The following is a 24223-nucleotide window of genomic DNA, read 5'->3' on the forward strand; positions in this document are numbered from 1 at the left end:
TTAATTGCCCTGAAACCAAATCAGAAAAATCTATACATGTATCATTTGAAATGGGTTTGAGGTATTTTTTTTTTAAAACCCAAAAACTAGAGGGGACCAGTGGAGTATACTTCCCTAGGCCTTTGCTGAAAATAACTGCCGTTGGATGCAGCTTGCTCCATTCCAAAATCCTAAAAATATTCCTCAAGAGCACCTTTGAGCCAAGGGTAAATTCCATCACAGGCAAGGAAATCAGCCCAACCTTTCTTTGAATTTGCTGTGGAAAAGTTAAGAAGAGGCTCTTCCCCTCCTCCCCAGTTAGAAATTACAGAAACTGGGTTTAATAAACAAAACAAATTTTATTACCTATAAAAGGCAGATTTTAAGTGGTAAAAGAGGTAACAAACAGAACAAAGCAGATTACTAGGAGCCTCCTCTAGCACATCATTGGAGACAGTACTGGATGTCCAGTTCCATTTGTAATTTGCAGTGTTGTTGTAGCCATGTTGGTTCCAGGATATGAGAGAGACAAGGTGGGTGGATGGGCCAACTTCTGTTGGTTGAAAGAGACAAATTTTAAAGCTTCACAGAGCTCTTCATCAGGTCTGGAAAGGGTAACCAGAGTATCACAGGTAATACAAGGTGGGAGAGATCGTTAAGCATAAGAGGTTCACATATGTTGCAAGAAACCACTTAAAATGAAGGGGGAAATTAACACTTCTGCAGTGATGGGATGAAAGGAGGGTTAGTAGGTTACAAATTGTAATGAGCCAAAAAAAATAGTGTCTCTGTTGAGAAAATGATAAAAGACAAAAACACCCTATGAGACATGGGCGAACACTTTTCACAAAGCAGTTACTCTGCATCTGACCTATCAGTCCTCGTCCTCAAAGGAAACCTGCATAACACCTTCATAAGATGAGCTTGGGAACTTAAATTCATACCTTTGCTAGATACTAAAAACCATGGTCTAAGAGACACTGGCCTTTTGGCTCATTACAGCAATTTGTAGTATTTGTAAAATGTGACTATCCTGGAAATAATCTACTTAATTAACTATATTATTCATACACAGCTGCTTTATGGCACTGATATTTATAAAGAAAAAGGGAGTAAAATGATACTGTTTGAAATGAAACGAACTATTTCAAGTGTGACAGCCTGAAAATACAGGATCCCAATCATCAGAATTTTCAGAAGACTTTTCCCCCACAGGTCAGGTATGTACAGCTTCTTTTCTGTCCAAAAATGGCCCAGAATCTGCAAGTGAAAAAACATGCTGAACTTCTGGTCTAATTTATTGTTTATTTATATTATCATAGTGCCTAGACACCTCAGTCATGGAGCAGGACTCCATTGTGCTAGGGCTGTAAAAAGAACAAAAAGACAGTCCCCACCCACAAAGAGCTTATGATACCCCAAAATTTGATTAACACAGAGTTAATGTTGCCCAGGGGTGTCCAGTGGCACTCCCGAATGTTGAGAATGGCTAAGCTTAAATCTCTGAAAACCAAGAAATATAATGTTAAGGTACACGCCACCCCTGCACCTGGACTCTGCCCCTTAGAGCTGGCAGTAATCATTGGAAATGGTTTGGTACGAGTGGTATAATAGGTAGATGTGAGAAAGTTTTAAGAGAAGATGCCATTGTATGTGTTGTGCACCACAGATTTGAATTCCAGCAGTTATCTGCATGCACTCCAACTGCCTTCACTGTATGGAATACGGAAAGGATTTGTGGGAGTAGTTTGGCAGATCTGTTACTGTGATATGTTGAAAGGTGCATGTGTGCCTCATTTAGGCATAGAATTTTGTCAGTTTTGTCCATGGAGGTGTAGGAGGGCATCCTTTTGCCGTGGAGATTGTCAGTGTACTGGTGTACATGACTGTGGTCTTGCGGTTTAGTGAGGAGTAAGTGAAAGCAATGTCTCAGAAGGCGTCTTCTAGGCCAGGGTGAAGGGGAGGTGATTTTGAGCAAGTCTGGGGTGATTTGTGGGGATAGGCTCCACAGTTGAATGTAGGTCAGTGTAGTTAGCTCCTTTTTGCTATGCCTGACTTAAACCTGAGTTTCACCTTAGGCAAAGAGAAGTTATTAGCCTTTTTCCTACCCAGCTCATATGCTGTATTCCCAGTGTTTTGTAGCATCTGTATGGGTAGTGCAGAGATAAAATTCTTAGACCACTTCTCCATTGATGTCTGCTTCTTGGAGCAGCTAGTCCTGGAACCCACAAGCGGAGAGGCAATTCTTGATTTAGTGCTAAGTGGTGCACAGGATCTGGTCCAAGAGGTGAATATAACTGAACTGGTTGGTAATAGCAACCATAATATAATTAAGTATAACATCCTTATAAGGGTTTGGGGTGGGGGCATGCCAAAAAAATCCACCACAGCAGCACTTAACTTCAAAAAGGGCAGCTTCACAAAAAATGAGGAAGCTAGTTAAACAGAAATTAAATGGAACAGCCATAAGGGTGAAATGCCTATAAACTGCATGGAGACTATTTAGAAACACCACAATAGAGGCTCAAGTTAAATGTATACCCGAAATAAAAAAAAAAACACACAAAGAGGACCAAAAAATGCCACCATGGGTAGACAGCAGAATAAAAGAGGCTGTTAGAGACAAAAGGACATCCTTTCAACATTGTAAGTTAAATCCTAGTGAGGAAAATAGAAAGGAGCATGAAATCTGGAAGGTTAAGTGTAAAAGTATAAGGTAGGCCAAGAAAGAATTTGAAAAGCAACTAGCTAAGGAGACAAAAACTAACTTTTTTTTATTTTTATTTTTTTATTTTTTGCTGTAAGTACATTAGAAGCAGGAAGCCTGCCAAAGAATCAGGCTACGTCTACACTACCTGCCTGAATCGGCGGGTAGAAATCGATCTCTCGGGGATCGAATTATCGCGTCTCGTCGGGACGCGACAATCGATCCCCAAATCGACGCTTGTACTCCACCAGCGCAGGTAGGAGTAAGCGCCGTCGATGGGGGAGCCACGGAGGTCGATTTGCCGCTGTCCTCACAGCGGGGTAAGTCGGCTCAGATACATCGAATTCAGCTACGCTATTCGCGTATCTGAATTTGCGTATCTTAAATCGAACCCGCCCGTAGTGAGGACGTAGCCTTAGTGGGACTACTCTGTCAAGTATCAGGGGGTAGCCATGTTAGTCTGTATCCACAAAAACAACAAGGAGTCCGGTGGCATCTTAAAGACTAACAGATTTATTTGGGCATAAGCTTTTTTTTACCCACGAAAGCTTATGCCCAAATAAATCTGTTAGTCTTTAAGGTGCCACTGGACTCCTTCTTGTTTTAGTGGGACTACTGGATGATGAAGGTGCTAAAGGAGAACTCAAAGAAGTCAAAGCTGTTGCTGAGAAGCAAAATGAATTCTTTGCATTGGTTTCACTGCAGAGGATGTGAGGGAGATTCCCAATCCTGAGCAATTCTTTTATATGACAAAGCTGGGCAACTGTCCCAGACTGAGGTATCAATAGAGGAGGTTTTGGAACAAGTCGATAAACTAAACAGTAATAAGTCACCTGGACCAAATGATATTCACCCAAGAGTTCTGAAAGAACTCAGTTATGAAATTGCAGACCTGCTAACTGTGGTATGTAACCTACTGCTTAAATAAGCCTCTGTACCAGATGACTGGTGGATAGCTAATGCAACAATGATTTTTAAAAATAGCTCCAGAGGCGATCCTGGCAATTACAGGCCAGTAAGCCTAACTTCAGTACCAGGCAAATTAGTTGAAACTATAGTAAAGAACAGAATTATCAGAAACATACATGAACATAACATGTTTGGGAAAGTGCCAACATGGCTTTTGGCGAGACATGATTTCCCTTTGCAATCTAGAGAATGTCAACAAACGTGGATGAGAGTGATCTAGTGGATCTAGATCTTGGACTTTCAGAAGGCCTGTGACAAGGTCCCTTACCAAAGGCTCTTAAGCAAAGTAAGCAGTCATGGGATAAGCGTGAAGGTCCTCTCATGGATCAATAACTGGTTAAAAGATAGGAAACAAAATGGTCAGTTTTCCCAGTGGAAGAGGGGTAAATAGTGGGGTCCCCCAAGGATCTGTATGGGGACCAGTGCTGTTCAACATATTCATAAATGATCTGCAGAAATGGGTAAGCAGCGAGGTGGCCAGATTTGTAGCTGATACAAAATTACTCAACGCAGTTAGGTTCAAAGCTGACTGAAAAGAATTACAAAGGGATCTCACAAAACTGGCAGCATTGTCAAATTAGGCATTCCTGTGTCTTTCTTCCCTGATCTGGGGAGATCTGGTAGGTGTTTTCAGAGCATGCCTACTAGATTAGACCTCCCACTCAAAGCAGTCAGGGGCAGGCAGGTTGGGAATTTTGGGGTGTATGTGTGTCCAGAATACCCAGGGGCTAGGGCACTCATCTGGAAAGTGGGAAACCCAGATTCAAATCTCTGTTCTGTCTGATTTGGAGCAGGTTTCCCATGTCACAGGAAACTGCCCTAACCACTTGGGTATTCTGGGATTGGTCTCTCTCAGTCCCTCCTGCTGGAGCTGTTCCACTGTGTATAAAATAGGTATTGGGCCAGACAGAGAATAACTGTATGGGTGAGTGGTTATGGCACTCACCTTGAATAGGGGAGTGTCACATTCAAGTTGCTGCTCCAACAAATAATGAAATTGTTTATACAAAGTGAAAGAACTTCATCAGGTGAGATTGAGAGACCTCCCCACCAGCATCAGAATATCCAATAGCCTGTTAGGGCATTCTTCTGACTAGTGAGAGACCTGGATTCAAGTCCCTTCTATAAATCAGGCAGAGCAGGAATTTGAATCTGGGTCTACTACATCCCTAACCACTGGGCTGTTGGCTATAATTGCGTGTGTGGGTGGTGGGGTGGGGTGGGGTGGGGTGGAGGGCTGTTGGCTACGAGTGTGTGTAGCAACTTAAGACACACAGACATCTATACATCCCGTAGTTTTGCTATAAATCAGGTTTGAGGTGTGACAGAACAAATGAATGAATTTTTGCCATACATATATTTTTTTGTCTTATCTGTAGTTAATACACAGAGATTCACAAGAATTCTTTCGGAAATACAGCTATCATGTGAAATGTTTCTGTAATTACAGGTCAAGATGGTAAAACCTTTTCTAAGTTTCAAAATTGTAAAATTAAGCTAAGGGCTACGGATGTTGATTATGAAGCTCAGAGCATAAAGCGGGTGGTGGTTCATTTTTGTTTTGAATCTGATTTGGGTTTGAATCTTAACCTTATTCATATTCATCAGCCCAGTTTACAGAATCCTCATCTTTACAATTCAGCCATGATCCTCTGAAAACTTATGGGCATGCTTACTTTCATGCCTCATGAATAGTCCCGTTGACAGAACAACATATCACTGGATGGACTACTCACATATCTAAAGCAAATTGTGGGGAAGTTTTTGCAGGATCAAGGCATAAATGGGGCCTTACCAAAATTAATTGAAGTCAGTGAGTATCTTTCCATTGACTTAAGTGGGCGTTGGTCAGGCTCACAATGCTCAAGCTGGCATGTGTTGAATGGCGCAGACTCTTCACCAGGAAGCCAAGGTGTCTCAGAAATAAATTCTCACTGTCTGGCAAAGAATCTTTTATCTAGAATGGCTGGTTTGACTGACAGAGCTACATAGTGCAGCTGACATTGTGACTGTTTGTACCTTACCTGTAATTTTTCTATCGTTGTGTGCTTGGAAACCTTTCTCTTTTATGAGAGCTGAACTTGCTCTTATTGAAGTCAGTGACCTCGCCTATCTTTGTGAATTTAAGCTTCCAACAGTTTAGCTGCATGAGTGCTAGTCTATATAAGGCTATGGGACCTTTTGGAGAACCAGGTTGAACTGACACAGTTGCAATCAGAGAAATGGGGGGAAAAAACAGCCCAGTGCAGACTGAATGAAATTTGTAAAATGGGGATAGTAAACCCCACCTTTGTGAAAATGCTTTCAGATTCTGGTGCTTCAGGCACTATATAGGTGAAAAGTTATTATTTGGATGGTAATATGTGATATAAAATACTTTGTACACTTGTATCGCTTTCCACCTAAGGATCCCAAAGCACACTGCAAACATTAAACCTCACAACCTTCCTGCCAGAGAGATGGATGTGGTGACATCTTTTTTTTTTTTGTAAGAAAGGGGGGAACTGAGGCGCCCTGAGGGTCAGTTACTTTCTGACATCAGAGGAAATCGGTAGCAAGAGATGAGCACAGAACCCAGGTGTTCTAACACTCACTCCTTTGATCCAGCCCCAGGACCCTCCTTCCCTTCATATTTGTGTTCTTCCTAAAACTAGGATGACCATATTTCCCAAAGGGAAAACGGGACACCCTGTGGGGCTGGACCGAACTCTCCCCTGCCCGTGCGGGGCTGGTATCGCCGCTGGTCCCCACGCACGTTCTTCTGCACCGCACCCCACTTTTTTTGACAAAACTGATCAAGTCTGCAAGACAAACCGGACAGATGCTCACTTTTGCCCCCCAAAAAAGTCAGGACGGCCGGGACAGGGCTTAAAAAGGGGATGGCCTGGCTAGAACGGGAGCTATGGTCACCCTATCTAAAGCGAATGAACGGCATCAGGAAGCATATACTTGGGAAGCCCTCTCTGACAAGAAACACGCTGCTGCAGCCTCTTCCCAGTACATCGCCTTAGGTTATCCTCCTTTACACTGGTGCTTGTGAGCGCTTTTCCCACTGGCGCTTGCATTATTCATCATCAGCCATTGCTTTGGCTAAACACCAGGGAAGAAACTCCTAAAGGCAAGATCGCTTCAGTCTATCATACTCCCCCCCCCACCCCTTTAATCCCCAGGGTGTTTTGTTTTACAGAGGTTCCCGTTGCCAGGGACAATCCCAGCTCATGTACTCTCACTCACATCTATCCACGTACCCATTAAAATAACCCCGCCCCGCCCCCAAATACCCCACCCCTTAAGGCACCATCATGTGCAGGGGCTCTGGGGACCGGCAAAGGCTGCTGAGGACAGGTGGGTGGGTTTAACCGGCTGTGATGGGCAGGGAGGGGTGTCTCCTTTTGTTGCTGTTACTGTGCAGGGTCTGTGCCTCCCTCGCTCAGGCAGCAGCGTCCCTCGCTGTGCTGCGGCTCTGCACACACAGGGCTGGGACACGGGAGAGTGCAACACCCGGGCTGCTGCAGCTACTCCGGAGCCAGGAGCTGGCGGCCGCCAGAGGCAGCGGCTGCAGCCCAGCGGGACCAGAGAGCTGCATGGGGGGGCTCCGTGCACAGTGCAGCATCTCCCTGCCGCTGCTCTGAGTCTCTCCCGCGCTGCTCGCTGACTCGGGCTCTCTCTGCTGCTGTTCCCTGCAGGACCCGTTTGTTCCCCCTCGGGCTATAAGAAGGCGGATGATGAGATGTCCGGAGCCACGTCCTCAGCGGATCAGGCGGAGGCAGCAGCCCGCACCATTTACCTGAACCAGCCCCAGCAGAGCAAGTTCCGCGACAACCGGGTCAGGTAAGAGCGCGCGGCCGCCTAGGGCAGGTGCCGCCCGCCTCCTCCACCCTGCCCTAGCACCTGCTGCTCCGCGCTAATCCCCAGCCCGCGAAAACCCTGCAAGCTGCGAGTCCCTGTGTTACTGCTGCTGCCGCCGGCGCCTCTGGGGAGAGTGTTTTTGTTTTGCAGCCTGGGGCCGAGGCAATACCTCAGCCGGCTCTCTGCGGGTGAAGTTCTGCCTCTTGGACACCCATGTGTCGCACTGTAGTCATGTCAGTAGCTGGTGTGCGGACTCGGGGTGGCTGTAGCACCAGAAGGGAGCTGCAAGCAGAGGGAGAGACGAGTGAAAGGCAGGTCACTCGCAGGTCATGTACAATGGAATCACTTTTGTGGCACAAAAATGAGAGAGTCAGTTACAGGCGATAAACTCTTAGTCCCACAGTAGTGAGAGAGAATTACAAGACTCTTTGGAACAGGATTGTGAGAGCTAATCACAGGTGATATTTATACCCAAGGTTCTTGTTTGCAGCTCCAATGATGAAAGGCAATAGTGGGTGAGATGTAGAGATAGTAGGTCTAAATCAGATCTCACTTCTACTGATGTAAAATAGAAGTAACTCTGGTGGAGTTACTCAGGGGCAAAACTGGTGCAAGAGAGGTCAGAATTGGACCCACTGTTTGGAAGAGGCCTCACAGAGTCTACATCTTTGCATTTTGTTACCGTTTTCAAAGACATACTAGATTTTTTTTAAAATATGACATAATAGTAATAGGAAGTAATACAAGTTTAACTGGGCTAGCCAGTTATATATATGTTTGTGTGGGACATAAGCCCAAATAATTAAAAGATCATGGCCAATGAGTTATTGTGCATCTTTGAAGGAGATCAGTAGGAATTTGTTACAGTAATTGCTTAAAATGCTTTCTGTATTTTAAAAATCTTCTGTGGAAAAGATTAATACCTACCAGGCTATTGAGTTTGGCAACCTAAATACTATGTGTGAAATAGTGCATGTGGAAGTTATGAGACATGGGCTAGTTTCAGAGTGGTTACTTGGGGGGATAGTAGGAATGGTGCTGAATATCAGAGACAGGTGCTCAATAATTTAAGGAAGCTTCTTGTCTAGCGGGTTTTCTGCTGTTTTAATCTTGATGTTTGGTTCATTGGTCAGAGATTAGTTTGTTATACAATAATTTATTAATGTCTTTGTGAAGAAAAAGGAATTTCAAAGCATACCTAGAATGGCACTTTCTATTTGCTGTTCTAGTATGTCTGTTACCAATGGTAATTGTTTTGAGAATGTTGGTGTTCTGAACAGGGCAGCCCTTTGCTTATATTGGACTTATCCACAGCTTGGATATTGTACATTGTATCCTGAAAGAATCTTATATGGGTTGAACAGCTTGGTTACAATTTTCCCTTGCTTGAAATCCCTCCTTTTGGAATATTTCCAATGGATATTTTTTCCTATAAGCTTTCTGATGAACTGGTGTAGAATGTTGCAGATCTTTAGCTTTTCTGTAACTTTCTCCACTTCACTGTTTCCTTCTTGCTAAACGCCTGTTTGTGGGCTGAGAGAATTTTGTTTTTAGTTATCGAGAGCACTTGTGCTCCTTTCTGTCTCCCTTAGACCATTGCAGGGTGAAGGGCAGAAAGTGAACATTGACCAAAGTGTGCAGGTTTTTGAGAGGCAGATTCTGTTGTCCTAGGCTGTCTTAAATTGCATGCAAAAAGGAAATACCGTGGAGTGGGGGGAGGGTTGGTTAAAATAAACAATAAGAGATCAGTTCCTGTTACTATGTTACTGGTAGTTGGGGAACTGTTGCACACCCATAGTTGCTTTTTGAGAGCCATCCAGTACATGTTGAAAAGGTTGTTTAGGCACAATACTACCCAGGGAGATTTTGATTTAGCAGTTCTCCAGTCTGTTTCTTTATTTGCTTCAGACACGGAGTTCCCGGGCTATATGGCAGTGGTTTTCAATCTTTTTTTCTGGCAACCCAGTTGAAGAAAATTGTTGATGCTCGTGACCCAACGGAGCTGGGGATGAGGGGTTTGAGGTGTGGGAGGGGCTCAGGGCTGGGGCAGAGGGTTGGAGTGGGGGGGTGAGGGCTGCAGGGTGGGGCTGGGAATGAGGGGTTTGGGGTGCAGGAGGGGGCTCTGGGTTTGGGGGGGCTCAGGGCTGGGGCAGGGGATTGGGGCACAGGCTTAACTCGGGCGGCTCCCGGTCAGCAGTGCAGCGGGGCTGCTAAGGCAGGCTTCCTTCCTGTCCTGGCACCGTGGACCGCGCTGCACCCCAGAAGCAGCCAGCAGCAGGTGTGGCTCCTAGGCGGAGGCGCACAAGCAGCTCCATGCGGCTCTTGCCAGGAGGCACCGCCCCCCCAGTTCCCATTGGGCAGGAACTTGGGGCGGGGGCAGTGCGTGGAGCCCCGTGACCCCCTGCCTAGGAGCCGGACCTGCTGCTGGCTGCTTCTGGGGCGCAGCACAGTGTCAGAACAGGTAGGGACTAGTCTGCCTTAGCCGGGCAGCACCGCCGACGGGACTTTTGAAGGCCCGGTCGGCAGTGCTGACCAGAGCCACTGTGACCTAGTGCCTTACATTCCACGACCCAGTACTGGATCGCGACCCACAGTTTGAAAACCACTGCTATAGGGGCACTACCGCACGAGGAATAAGTCAAAATGCTAGCTTGGTGTTCACAGCTCATGCTCCCTTTCCATGAGGTGTCTGCCACACATTGACTGACTGGAATTCTGCTGTGATAACTTGAGCCAACTGGGTTCAGGTTATACCCCTCTTTATTACAGACCTGGCTGAGGCATGTTGTAGGTTCTTTCCCCTGTTTAGGAGGATGCCTACAGCCACTGTTCATTACCTCCTCTACAAACACACCAAGTGCAGTCACATTCCTTGTTGCCTTCTGGGTTTGATGCCTCCTCCTCCAGTTGAAAAAGGACTTCGGGGGAAGCGTGAGGAGAAATTGTGCCTCAGATTGTGGCTGTCCCTTGCACAGGAGCACAAGGGCAGAGCTGGCAAAATACACAGGCAGAAGAGCCCGCTGCACCATCCTAAGGGGGGTGCACAGTCCCATTTCCCTTGGTCACCTAGGAGCTCCCTTTGAGGAAGTGTCGTTCTGTATCACATCACAGTCCAGTTGGGCTGCATAGAGCAGTGGTTTTCAACCTGTGATCTGTGGACCCCAGGCGGGGGTCTGCAGACCATGTCTAAGATTTCCAAAGAAGTCCGCACCTCCATTTGAAATTTTGTAGGGGTCTGCAAATGAAAAAAGGTTGAAAACCACTGTCCTAGAGCAGGTGTTCTCAACCTTTTTCTTTCTGAGGCCTCCCCAACATGCTACAAAAACTCTATGGCCCACCTGTGCCACAACTGTTATTCTGTATATAAAAGCCAAGGCCAGTGCTAGGGAGTAGCAAGCAGGGCAGTTGCCCAGGGCCCCACGCCATATGGGGCACTGCGAAGCTAAGTTGCCCAGGCTTTGGCTTCAGCCCCGGGTGGAGGCGTTCAGGGCCTTGGGCTGCAGTTCCTTGCGGCAGGGCTTCGGCTTTCTGCCGTGGGCCCTAGTGAGTCGAACACCGGCCAGGCTTGGCGGACCTCCTGAAACCTGCTTGCGGCCTCCCATGTGGCCCTAAGATCCCTGGTTGAGAACTACTGTCCTAGATGATGGCCGGTCTATGGGCTAACCTCAGTGAGAGTTTGAGTAGGGACTGAGTGAAATCTCAGGAAGGGCATGCTCTTTTGTTCCTACAAAAATAAAATCAAAACCACTTTGACTGTTTTAATGATTTATATGAGTATTTTACCAGGACAAACCCCTAGAGATGAAACATCTCATTTCCAAGTGTGTCCTGGGAGCAGCAAAAGGAAGAAGTAGTGCTATAAATCCACTGTCTCTGAAGTGAGAACAAATAAATATAATAAGCAGTTATGCTGAGTTCCCAGTTCTTTAGATAATGCAATTTTTAATGGTTTGCAATTAGTAGTACTTCTTGCAGAGATTAGGTAACAATGCCATGATGCAGCCAGATAACTAAATAACAGATGATCAAAGCCATATTTTTGGATCTGATTGCAAGTTTTAGTACTAAATTCTGATTACAACAGCTATTATAACTGGTGCGGTCTTTCTTTAAATTGATACTTACAAACTGTAGGCCTGATCCTGCAGCCTGGACACAGTTCCATGATTTTGCCTGTGTCAGGTTCAGCCTCTGCAAGTAGGTGTATAAAAAAGGCATAATCCGTAAGGGCAGAATTCTGCTCTCTACTACATATGGTGGATCTTGATTCCAGTATTTTGCTCATTCTGCCTGTAAAAATCGCCCATCAACAACCCTGAGAGCAGAATTTTGGGCTTACAGTCTTGTAACATGAATCTTGTGGGACTTCTTTGGTATCCTGCAGATGAGATTTTTCTTATGTACTGAGATTAATGATCATCTTCTGAACAGACAGAAGGTAAATCATCCCAGGAAAGAAGATAATAGACCGGGAGCCTTCAGTTTTACCTTAAAAATGTGCTTTACAAACAATGGCTTAAGCCTCAAGGGGCCCTGTGAGACAGGGAAGTATTCCCATTTTGCAGGTGTGCCCACTAGCATCCAGAGAGGTGAAGTAACTTTCACACAGGAAGGCTCTGGCACAGACAGAGCTAGAGATCTTGTTATTACAAGTTCTGTGCTTCAGCCAAAAGGCCATCCATCTGTCTTAGAGCAGTGGTTTTCAAACTTTGTTTCTGGGGACCCAGTTGAAGAAAATTGTTGATGCCCATGACCCAATGGAGCTGGGGATGAGGGGTTTGGGGTGTGGGAGGGGCTCAGGCCTGGGGCAGAGGGTTTGGGGGTGTGGGTGAGGGCTACGGGGTGGGGCTGGGAATGAGGGGTTTAGGGTGTGGGAGTGAGCTCTGGGATGGGGCAGAGGGTTGGGGTGCAGGAGGGGGTCAGGGCTCTGGGATGGGGGTGCAGGCTCTGGGGTGGGGCCGGGGATAAGGGGCTTGGGGTGCAGGAAGGTGTTCCAGGTTTGGGGGGATCAGGGCTGGGGCAGAGGATTGGTGCGTGGGATTGGGGTGTGGACTTACCTCGGGTGACGCCCGGTCAGCGGCGCAGCGGGGGTGCTAAGGCAGGCTTCCTGCCTGTCCTGGCACCGCAGACCGCGCTGCACCTGAAGCAGCCAGCAGCAGGTCTGGCTCTCGCCCGCAGGCACCGCCCCTACCAGCTCCCATTGGCCAGGAAGCCAGTGCTTGGGGCGGGGGCAGTGCGCAGAGACCCCTGGCCATGGCCGGCTCCAGGCACCAGCAAACCAAGCACGTGCTTGGGGCAGCAGATTTTCAGGGGCGGCATTCCAGCCACCTATTTTTTTTTTTGCGCTGGCGTGGCAAAAGCCTAGAGCCGGCCCTGGCGCAGCAGCGCGTTCTGCACGGGGGGTGCCCAGGGGACGCTGCGGTTCGCGTCGGGGAGCAGCGCCCGCATCTTATGGCTGGCGGGCTCTGAGCGCGGGACACTTGGGCTGGGGCCCGCCCTGCAGGGCGCACGGAGCCGCCTGCAGCCACCCTCTAGCGCCGCAGCTGGGGCTGGGCGGAGCGGCCCGAGCCACCCAGGGACTACGGCAGGGTGGCCAGGAGCAGCAGCAGCAGCGGGGCCATAGTGGGGACTGGTGCCCGGGGTGCTGCCGTGCGGGGCCTGCGTCCCGCTCTCCGGGGCTCCGCTCCCTCTGGGGCTGCCCTGCCCCAGCTCCTCAGCCCTTTGCCGGGCAGTGCCCCGGCTCTGCCCTCCCGGGTCCCGGCCGGTCCTGGAGGTGGGCGCCCCAGCTGGAGGGACCCTGGGCTGAGGCGCAGCCCGGGAGCCCCGCTGCTTACCCCAACCCTGCTAGCGCCAGACCGGCTGGAGGCAAGGGGGGAGTGGGCGGAGTCAGCACTGGTTGGGGGAAGCCCGGCACTGGGGCAGCAGGGAGTGCGGGTGGGGGGGAGAACCCAGCTCTGGGACAGCGGGGGGGGTGCGGGGGGAGCCCAGGGCTGGGGTGGGGGGCAGCCAAAATTTTTTTTGCTTGGGGCGGCAAAAAACCTAGAGCCAGCCCTGCCCATGGCCCCCCTGCTTAGAAGCCCGACCCACTGCTGGCTGCTTCCGGGGTGCAGCACGGTGTCAGAGCAGGTAGGCACTAGCCTGCCTTAGCTGGGCAGCACCGCCAATGGGACTTTTAACGTCCCGGTCGGCAGTGCTGACCAGAGCGACCCAGTGCTTTACATGCCACAACCTAGTACTGGGTCATGACCCGAACTTTGAAAAATGCTGTCTTAGAGAGGTTCTCAAGCTGTGGTGTACAGAGCACTTGCTGATGATGGACAGAGAGCAGGTTGATCACATGGTGCTGACTCCTTATTTCCAGCTCCTAAACTGCAGTAAAAGAAATAAAACATATATTAAATACTCATAGTATATTTTTGCCATATAAACAAGAGCTGTAATTGCCACAGGGATGTTATGCACTTGCAAATGGGAGGAGGTGGTCTATGTGATTGTGAATAGGGGGGAAGATGGTCATGAAGACAATCTGTGTATTAAAATGTGGTCCATACTCTCAAAATGTTTGAAAATCTTGAGTCCGTAGCTTTATGTATTTTCCATGTTACTTGTACCAATGCTGATCTAGCAAAGAGCTCTGGATTTGTGGTTGAAAATGTGATTAAAAAGTCAATATGTGCAGTACTCCATGTACTGTTAATCAACACACCTCTTAAAGTGAAATGCTGCATCAATAAACAGCTCTGTGCTTGTATGTGTGACTTTGTTATTAAGCTTCCAATAAATGAATAATATTCTTAGTTATTGTTAGAAACAATATCTAGTTGTATTGTTTTTGTACTGCTGAGAACAGAATAAAGCCAAGCAAGTATATGAGAATAGAGCACTTATTGGGGTTCAGAACAACATTACATTTTGAAATATTATAGTGCTGCTTTTTTGATCACAGGTTCTGAAAGGCACTTGTGATAAAAAATTAATACACTACAACAGGGGTCGGCAACCTCTGGCACGCAGCTCTGGCCGGGCCAGTTTGTTTACCTGCCGCATCGGCAGGTTCGGCCGATCACGGCTCCCACTGGCCGCGGTTCGCCGTCCCAGGCCAATGGGGGCGGCGGGAAGCTGCGGCCAGCACATTCCTCGCCCGCACCGCTTCCCGCAGCCCCCATTGGCCTGGGACGGTGAACCACGGCCAGTGGGAGCCGCGATCGGCCGAACCTGCCGACGCGGCAGGTAAACAAACTGGCCCGGCCCGCCAGGAGCTGCGTGCCAGAGGTTGCCGACCCCTGCACTACAAAAAACTATGCGGAGGTCTTTAATCTATTTCAGAGTGGTTTGCAGATATTGACATTCCTCAAAGAAGAAATATTCCTCAAGGTTTTTTCCTTATATATTAATTATTGTTAAACACTTGCTATGTTTCACTCTAGAGGTGGAAGCATTTCAGTGGTGGGTGAAATGATCACTCTTATTATGGGTGAATTTCATCCATGATGAAAGAGAGCCTGCAGAAAGCTATACGACATCACTCTAGCTCAGGGGTCGGCAACCTTTCAGAAGTGGTGTGCCGAGTCTTCATTTATTCACTCTAATTTAAGGTTTCGCGTGCCAGTAATACATTTTAACATTTTTAGAAGATCTCTTTCTATAAGTCTATAATACTGTATGTAGTTAGCTATTTTGCATTAATTAGTCCTAATGTGGCTCCTTTACCTTTATTGTAATAAGGGTCTGACACACAAGAGTGTTGGCAAGAAACTGACAGTTTACTTCTGGCACACAGGTAGGTGAGCAGGGTATATCCATTGACTTCAGTTACTGCTACCCTTCCTTTGTTGGACAGTTAGTATTTTCCAGTTAACGACCACAACCAATTATTATATTTGATTTTCTTATTAAAAGTTTCCAGCTGACTGTAGGATTAGGTACGTAGTCACTACTTCTGTTGGAAGCGAGATGTTTGTGTTACTGTGGCAATGACATTTTTCAGTGAAACATTGCTAACATGGGGCTATGTTATAAACAATACCACGTTTCTGTGCCGTTTGTGCAGCTTTTCCTGGTCGTTCTGGTTCATAAACCATCTGAGCTGTCAATAAATTCAGAATTGAAAATACTAATCAACTACACATCTGTTTTTTGTAGAGCGTTTGTGTAAACAAAGAGAACAAACAGCAAGGACTCTCCTGTTTAACCAAATATCCAAAATGCGCAAAGTCAGGAGTAAAAAATACTGTCATTTCTTTCTCAAAAACCTGATACCCAGGATGCCTAGCTATACACTAGTCTGGAGTATATATTCAGTACAACCCTTTTTATTTTGTAACTGTCTTCTTGGACACTACCAGAGGAAGCTTTGAAATTATTTTCATGTGATAGACTTTTTATTTCTGTAGTAATGTTACAGTCTCTTAATGCTATAATTTATTCCTAAATTTGGGCAAAACGCTGCAATCCACATTTAGGCAAAACTCCCATTGAAGTCAATAGGAGTTTTGCTGAAGTAAAGACTGCAGGATTAGGCCCTGTAGAGGGAGCCATTATTTGTTAAAGGGATTAATTTTCCTGTTAATGTATGGATTTATAGGATTAGCATGTGTTTTCAGGTTTCAGAGTGGTAGCCGTGTTAGTCTGTATCTCCAAAAAGAACGAGGAGTACTTGTGGCACCTTAGAGACTAACACATTTATTTGGGCCTAAGCTTTCGTGGGCTACCCACTTCATCGGATGCATGTAGTGGAAAATACAGTAGGAAGATATATATACACAGAGAACATGAAAAAATGGGTGTTGCCATACCAACTATAATGAGACTAATCAATTAAGGTGGACTATTATCAGCAGGAGAAAAAAAACTTTTGTAGTGATAATCAGGATGGCCCATTTCCAACAGTTGACAAGAAGGTGTGAGTAACAGTAGGGGAAAAATTAGCATGGGGAAATAGTTTTTACTTTGTGTAATGACCCATCCACTCCCAGTCTTTATTTAAGCCTAATTTAATGGTGTCCAGTTGGCAAATTAATTCCAATTCTGCAGTTTCTTGTTGGAGTCTGTTTTTGAAGTTTTTTTTGAAGTTTTCAGTGGATGATAGCCCGTATAAGCACATTTTTGCATGTGACACTTTCATACCATTATCTTAGCAACTGGCAGATAACATTTAATAGTAAGAAAAGTTGATTAAGCTGTAACAATAAAAAGATGCAAGAACACTGAATTAATTCCTGGCGTAACTCCACTGAGATATGGACATAGACCAGGCATGAATTCGGCTTATAAACTTTATTGTGTCCTATTTGTGAAATTAAGCTTGTTATCTATTTATTTGACAAATAATATACTTCAATAAAAATTAAAAGGTAATCAGTAAATGAGGTAGTAATTGCCTCTTCATTTTCACAGTCTAACGGGATTTCATGAAGCTTGTATTAATATTTAATAGGTGCATTACCTTTGTAATATGAAGGAAATAGTTCATTTGATCTTATTAGTATTAATTTATCACACTCTACATTACATTTCTCTGTATGAAATGCTGTGCTTAAGTGGGATAAACATTAACTCTTGTGTCTATATATTACAGTGGCAACTGCCCATTTATCTGTTTTAAAATGTTAATTGGAAGAAAGTGTTACCTCTCACCCCCCCCAAAAAATTCTCTGCACTAAAATTTGTCATAAAAAATCTCAACAAACATAACCATCTTTGGCCAGATTCATCCCAAGTGTAACTCCCAGTTTCTTCTGTTTGATGCTGTCATGATGTAAGAATTATGCATTCCATTTTTTCTGTTCTTAAACTGACATAGAAAGGGAGCTTTGAGTGCTGTGAAAATGGCATGCTCCACTTATGGGGTAGTAGAGGGATTAGCCTTGGGATATTCTGCAGTGATACCTGCTAATTTATTAGCATTAGGTGCACTTCCCAAGAAGCTCAATTCATCCCTGTCAGCATGAGGACTATTGTTAAAAGCAAAGCATGTGGAGTGAGAAGGGAAATATGTTACAGTTCAATAATGAAATCAGTGGAGTTTTCAGTACCCTAGACTTATTCCAGGCTATCTGAGAGCAGGGGTGCTGGAACTAGGGATCCTGGGGGTGCAGCAGCACCCTCTGGCTGGAAGTGCTTTCCATCATATACAGGGTTTACAGTTTTGTTCAAGGGCTTTCAGCACTTCCACTATAAAAAATTGTTCCAACGCCACTGTATGAGAGTGGAATTTGGCCAATATGTTTGATCTGAGAATTGGTTGATATGTTTGTATAGGACTTTTGATTTTCTTTCACCTTGGTTTTTATTTTCATTGCCTTCAGTAGGACACCTCACTTGCTGGATAGGGCCTTACATCATGAAGCATCTTTGGTAGTTTCATATTTTAGGCTTTGAGTTGGAGTCTGCGTTCATTTAGGGAATGAACACACCTGTAAAAGCACATCCTTGCATTGAGTGAAGTAGGGGGCTGAATCTTCTCAGTGGAAGCATCAGGAAGTCCTGGGCCTGCCACCCCATCATGGAGTGCTGCTGCACTCTGCTATTCAGAGCCAGAGGGCTGTGAGCAGCCGACATAAGTTAGAGCAGATTAAAATGGGGTCCAGCTAACATGAGGATAGGGGAAGCAAAAAGGCAGCTTAAGCAGACAGAACTGGGGTCTGGATAACATGAGGATAGGGGCCCCCCTATTCCTGCAGCTGGAAAAGAGAATCAGCCTCACTGACTTTGGTGATTTACAGTAAGAGTCTGGGACTCCTGGATTCTATTCCCAATTCCATTCCTAATTACCTGTATGACCGTAACTTCTGTGCCTCATCTTAACTCATAGGAAATGGGTATCATAGCGGCATGGTGGGGCTTAATTTATTAATGGACTAAATTCAGCCCTGGGCTGTGACTGTTTCTGTTCAGGATCGCAGGCTCCCTTGGTAGTAAGCCCATCTTGAAGGGAATTGAAGTGGGGCATGGCACCTAAAACACTTGCTCTGCTGGGGAGCACGGAGCTGGCCAGTGTGGCTTCAAAAGAGGGGCACTACTCAGGGGAGAGATGTAGCAGGTGGTGCTCTATGGAGGAGCTTTGAACTGAGGAAGAGTTTATGTTCTTTCCCTTTGCACCACCAAGTCAGCTTTAAACTTTTGTACATGAATTGCTCCAAGGCACGTTGGCCCCCACTGCATATTGCACCATGCTGCACCTGAGGGTGTAAATGAAGTTCAGTTTTTTAAAGTACTTTGAGATCCTTAGATAAAAAGATGGTTTAGGAAAGCAAAAGATAGTTACTGTATTCACAAATAACTATGGTTTATGCATAATTAAGGATGGGAAATGTAAAACTGATATGTCAGAAATACCCGCAGGTTAATGCTAGGTCTAGCAAAGTTAACATTGCCACATTATATTTCCTATATTTGTTATGGTATGCACATTTATAATACATGCAATACATTACACGTTAAATTGAACATGGGAAAGAAGAATAGAAAATATGAATAGATGCAGCATGGTTAAATTAGAGTTTCAGGAGCAATGTCAGCGTTTGGAGTTTCCTGTCTTTTGAGTGTGAGATTTTTTTCAGTCCTTATTGTTGCATTGATATAATGTTGTATTTTCCTCTTTGCATTTAATTTCCTGGGGGCCTATGGGAAGGAAGAGCTGTGGGATTAGAGGGTGTTAAGAAAAATGAAAAAATAAATCTGGAGCTTTTCAGCTTGGGAAATTTTCAAACTCTTCCTGCATTGCCTTGGTCTGGACCAGAACTGCAGTCTTGCACAGTTTAGGAGCTCTGCAGGAACAGAGTTTAACAACTACATTCTTAACCGTGGTATCCTTAACTTGTGTATGCGTACAGCATTAGAAACTGCTCTAGTTAAAAAGTTCAGCAAGAAACCTTGTTTTAATGGTCATATTTGAATTCACAACTTAAAAACACTTCAAACCATAAAAATACATAACTGATTTTCTTCTGGCCTAGCCTATTTTTCTCTTTACTTCTTAGATCTACAAAATGACAAGTTTGAAGTTCGTACTTATAGCCATTTTGAGTTACAGCATTAAAATTATTTTCAAAGCATATGGAAAAGTGTATTTTTTTGCATATTTGAATAATTCAGACGTAGCAGAACTGATTTTACTCATTTTCTCCCTTTAAAAATAACCATTGGGAATGCATGGAATAGTTCACTCCAAAAGGGATTTATCTGAGAAAGTTAGAATCAGCTGAAAAATGGGGTTCAACATTAATGACATTAAGTGCTACTTACATCTACCATAATTATGTAACATTGAAGTATAATACCTTAATGATTGATATGAAAATATTATGCTATGTGATACAAGCAGAGCCTTCTCTTTGTTGTAAGTTTCCAGAATGTTTATTGCCCTGGATGATTTGAATTTGTTTATGTAACCAATCTCTATGTGAGACAAAAAGAAGTGTCACGAAAAAGCCCAAAATGTCATCTTTGCCACTTATGCAAAAAGAGTTACATGAGCTAGCTAACGACAAATGCTGTCTACATATGAATAAATATGAAACACCGACTGCCAAAAAGTTTGTTCTGTACAAAATAATTTGTATATCTGAAGATATGTAATCCTGGAATGTGGAGCATTCCTGGTATTCATTAGTGAGGCATTGTCGTAAAGGGGGCACCTTTAGATCCTTCTCAGAGTGCTTTAATATCTCTTGCTGCCTTACGCTTGTAAGATGTAGTTAAATGTCATTTGAGAGACGCCTGCTGTGTCTCCCCACTGTAACAGTATTTATCTGACAGTAGCATAAGTTGGTGTTGGCTCTGCTCTCTGAGGACCTAATCTTTAGCCATTGAAGTTAAATGGGAGTTTTGGTTTTGAAATAAATGGCATGGGTTTGTGTGCTGCGGCCCCGATTATACAGACATTTTAAACATGTGAGTAGTCTCACTGCAGTCAATAACATTAAATAAATGTATAGGTGTTGCAAGATCAGGCCTAGATAATTAGGATCTGGCCAGGATTGCATTATGGAACAAAGGCTAATGTCCCTGATAAGCCTGATTTTTTTTTCCAAGTCCCAATTTCACCCACAACTACCCCAAAAAGAAGCCAATCTTTGAAATTGCACAGAGTTCGGTGTCCCATCAAGTGGCAGGATCCAGTATTGTTTCTTTACTCCCCCATTGGACTCTCTTCCACTTTTGTTGCCTGTGACAATGACCTAGGCCACCCTTGCACAAGAGTGTTTTTGGTTGTATACAGAGAAATGTTTAAAATTGACCTGCTAATTGAATCCAAGCAAGAACTGTGAAGGGGATGTCCAGGTGGACATGGGGGGCCAGGAGGACAGGGACTAGGAGACTTGGTAGCTTGGAGCCTGGGAATGCAGGAATCTGGGGAGTAACAGGTACAGGAAGTGGGAGAGTGGCAGAATAGGAAGGGGATGTAGTGGGGAAATACATGAAACTGGGGAAGGTCTGGAGGATGTGTGTACACATCCTGGGCAGGGGGACAGGAGAGTGAGGCATGGAAAAGCAGAGGCTTTTATCTATGTTAAACTTAATTAAAACAATTAGTTTTCAATATGGATAAAAGCTTCCTTTCCATTCTTCTCCACTACCCCAATATCCCACATGGGTATAACTCCCCTCCACCACACATACCTCCTGTGGACTTGCTGAAGTCTGGAGGTGGAGAAGCCTGCTTTGATGGGCCTCATAAGAATTGTCAGAGCAGAGCTTCCCTCGTAGGAAACTTAAATACCAACCCTATTTAAAATTATTCTACACTTTTTGTAAAACCTAAATGTTATGAAGGGAACAGTTAAGAGTTCCAGACTTTTCCCACTGCCCTATAGTCCTTCATCCTTCTCTCACTCCACCTGATTTATGCTACTCACATACCCTTAAATTTCCCATTGAAATCTGAAAAATGAACACACAATAAATTACTGATTTATAAAATCCCATTTCTTATTCAAGGTTCTAGTTCCCAAATACTAGAATATTATCATCTACACGATATAACTACCAAAATACTGATTGCTAAATAATATTCAGAGTTAAATACCCAAACTTGTGAGGTTTGTGTATGCTGACACTTGATTATGACAGAATAGTCAACACACTTCATGATCTGTATCATGCTATGAGAATTTATGGAAAACCGACATAACTTAGTGTGCTTTGGGACTGTATTATTTTTGAAATCTTTACTACACATATAATAAACAATATATTATTTATAAGCTATTTATAAAATCAGTAGTATACATTCAACAGCACATTTCCATTGAAGGACCAATGAAAGGGGACAAATGGTGCAAGTTGGGTGGGGTAGTAGTAAGTGATGGAAATTAGCATATTGTAGCAGGGAACTAGCTGGATCCTTTGTCTGTTCACTTCAAGACTTGCTTATGTTTGTTTTGTTTTTTAAAGGTGAAAATTTTTTGTTGAAGTGTAGTGTTGTTTTTAGATGGATTCCATTGAAACACACCTTTAACCTTAGCTCTCTATAATTTTTTTGTTGGTAACTAATGATATTTAGTTATAATTCCATGAAAATGGACAGCACCATGCTCTGCGCTTTTCTGGACTGTTGCTTCAGAATATTTGGGAGGGCACTCTGTAAAATGATCTTGTCCTATTGCTGAGCTACTTTAAAAAATGTGTGTTTAGCTCATTCTACAATTGAGATATCTTTGTTCTTGTGCATCCTTAGGACAAGGAGTCTAACTACATACTCCCTACAGAAGAAAACCCCTATTGATTTCAGTGGGAATTTTTCTTGCATGAGGAGTATGGGATTAGGCCAGGGGTGGGCAAACTTTTTGGCCCGAGGGCCAAATCTGGGTATGGAAATTGTATGGCAGGCCATGAATGCTCACGAAATTGGGGGCTGCGGTGCAGGACGGGGTGAGGGCACCAGCTGAGGGTGCGGGCTCTGGGGTGGGGCTGGGGATGAGGGGTTGGGGGTGCAGGAGGGTGCTCCAGTCTGGGACCAAGAGGTTCGGAGGGCAGGAGGGGGATCAGGGCTCGGGCAGGGGATTAGAGGATGGGAGGCGGTCAGGGGTGCAGGCTCTGGGTGGCGCATACTTCAAGCAGCTCCCAGAAGCAGTGGCATGTCCACCCTCCGGCTCCTAGGCGGAGGCGCAGCCAGGCAGCTCTGCACGCTGCCCCGTCTGCAGGTACTGCCCCTGTAGCTCCCATTGGCCGTGGCTCCCAGCCAATGGGAGCTGCAGGGGTGGTGCTTGGGGCTGTGGCAGCCTGTGAAGCGGAGCCCCCTGGCTGCCCCTACACATAGGAGCCGGAGAGGGGACATGCTGCTGCTTCCGGGAGCCGTGCAGAGCCATGGCACGCACGGACCAGGGCAAGCCCCCGACCCCACTCCCCGGCTGGAGTGCCAGAGCGGGGCAAGCCCCGGAACACCCCACTCCCCCGGTGGGAACTCAAGGGCTGGATTAAAATGTCTGAAGGGCCAGATGCGGCCCCTGGGCCGTAGTTTGCCCACCCCTGGATTAGGTTCATAGGGCCACGCCCTGAAAATCACAACACAGAGTCATCATAGTACAAGATATTGCAAAAGGCAATTCTCCCTATGATCAAATCATCCTATCGGGCTCTCCACTGTCTCTTCTTCTAAAACCTTGTCAGTTATAAGGTTTGAATGAAACTTGGGATGGTTGGCCACAAAGAGAAATGCAGGAGCGGTGTCCAGAGCAGAGAGAGAGGTTCCCAAATGAGGGGGCAACCGTTGTAAGGAAAGGGGGTAGTAGAGGTTCCTGTTCAGAGGTAGTGCTGTTTAGGGGAAATGATTGTGAAGAATGTGCTGGTTCTAAGCAGCTGATATAAATGGGGAAGCTGAAATAAAGTGTAACCCACACACCTCCTGGGTGTGGTGCTCTCTCCCATCTAGTGACACCGAGACCACTTAGGGAGAGAGAGAGACTAATGAGTTTGCTCTACAGTCTTAGTTAAAGGCCATGTGGCTTTTAGTTCATAGATTCTAGGATTCATAGATTCTAGGACTGGAAGGGAGCTCGAGAGGTCATCGAGTCCAGTCCCCTGCCCGCATGGCAGGACCAAATACTGTCTAGACCATCCCTGATAGACATTTATCTAACCTACTCTTAAATATCTCCAGAGATGGAGATTCCACAGCCTCCCTAGGCAATCTATTCCAGTGTTTAACCACCCTGACAGTTAGGAACTTTTTCCTAATGTCCAACCTAGACCTCCCTTGCTGCAGTTTAAGCCCATTGCTTCTTGTTCTATCCTCAGAGGCTAAGGTGAACAAGTTTTCTCCCTCCTCCTTATGACACCCTTTTAGATACCTGAAAACTGCTATCATGTCCCCTCTCAGTCTTCTCTTTTCCAAACTAAACAAACCCAATTCTTTCAGCCTTCCTTCATAGGTCATGTTCTCAAGACCTTTAACCATTCTTGTTGCTCTTCTCTGGACCCTTTCCAATTTCTCCACATCTTTCTTGAAATGCGGTGCCCAGAACTGGACACAATACTCCAGCTGAGGCCTAACCTGAGCAGAGTAGAGCGGAAGAATGACTTCTCGTGTCTTGCTCACAACACACCTGTTAATACATCCCAGAATCATGTTTGCTTTTTTTGCAACAGCATCACACTGTTGACTCATATTTAGCTTGTGGTCCACTATAACCCCTAGATCCCTTTCTGCCGTAGTTCATGCAATAGAGGCTCATGCATTTAGCTATGGCTGTAGAGCAAACTCATAAATCTCTTTCT

At 45.4% G+C, this 24223-nt stretch overlaps 1 protein-coding gene across 1 annotated transcript in view; it reads left to right on the forward strand.

The window, feature by feature from the left end:
* Positions 1-418: 418 nt before the first annotated feature.
* ATP8A2 (ATPase phospholipid transporting 8A2) overlaps positions 419-24223 on the forward strand; it is a 549272-nt gene continuing 525467 nt past the window's right edge. The window contains exons 1-2 of the mRNA XM_065423317.1: positions 419-441; positions 7334-7486. Of these exons, the coding sequence (XP_065279389.1) occupies positions 7386-7486 (101 nt within the window). The 5' untranslated portion in view covers positions 419-441; positions 7334-7385. The remainder of the gene's footprint in view (positions 442-7333; positions 7487-24223) is intronic.

Source organism: Emys orbicularis, chromosome 1, assembly GCF_028017835.1.
Source record: "Emys orbicularis isolate rEmyOrb1 chromosome 1, rEmyOrb1.hap1, whole genome shotgun sequence".
NCBI lineage: Eukaryota > Metazoa > Chordata > Testudines > Emydidae > Emys > Emys orbicularis.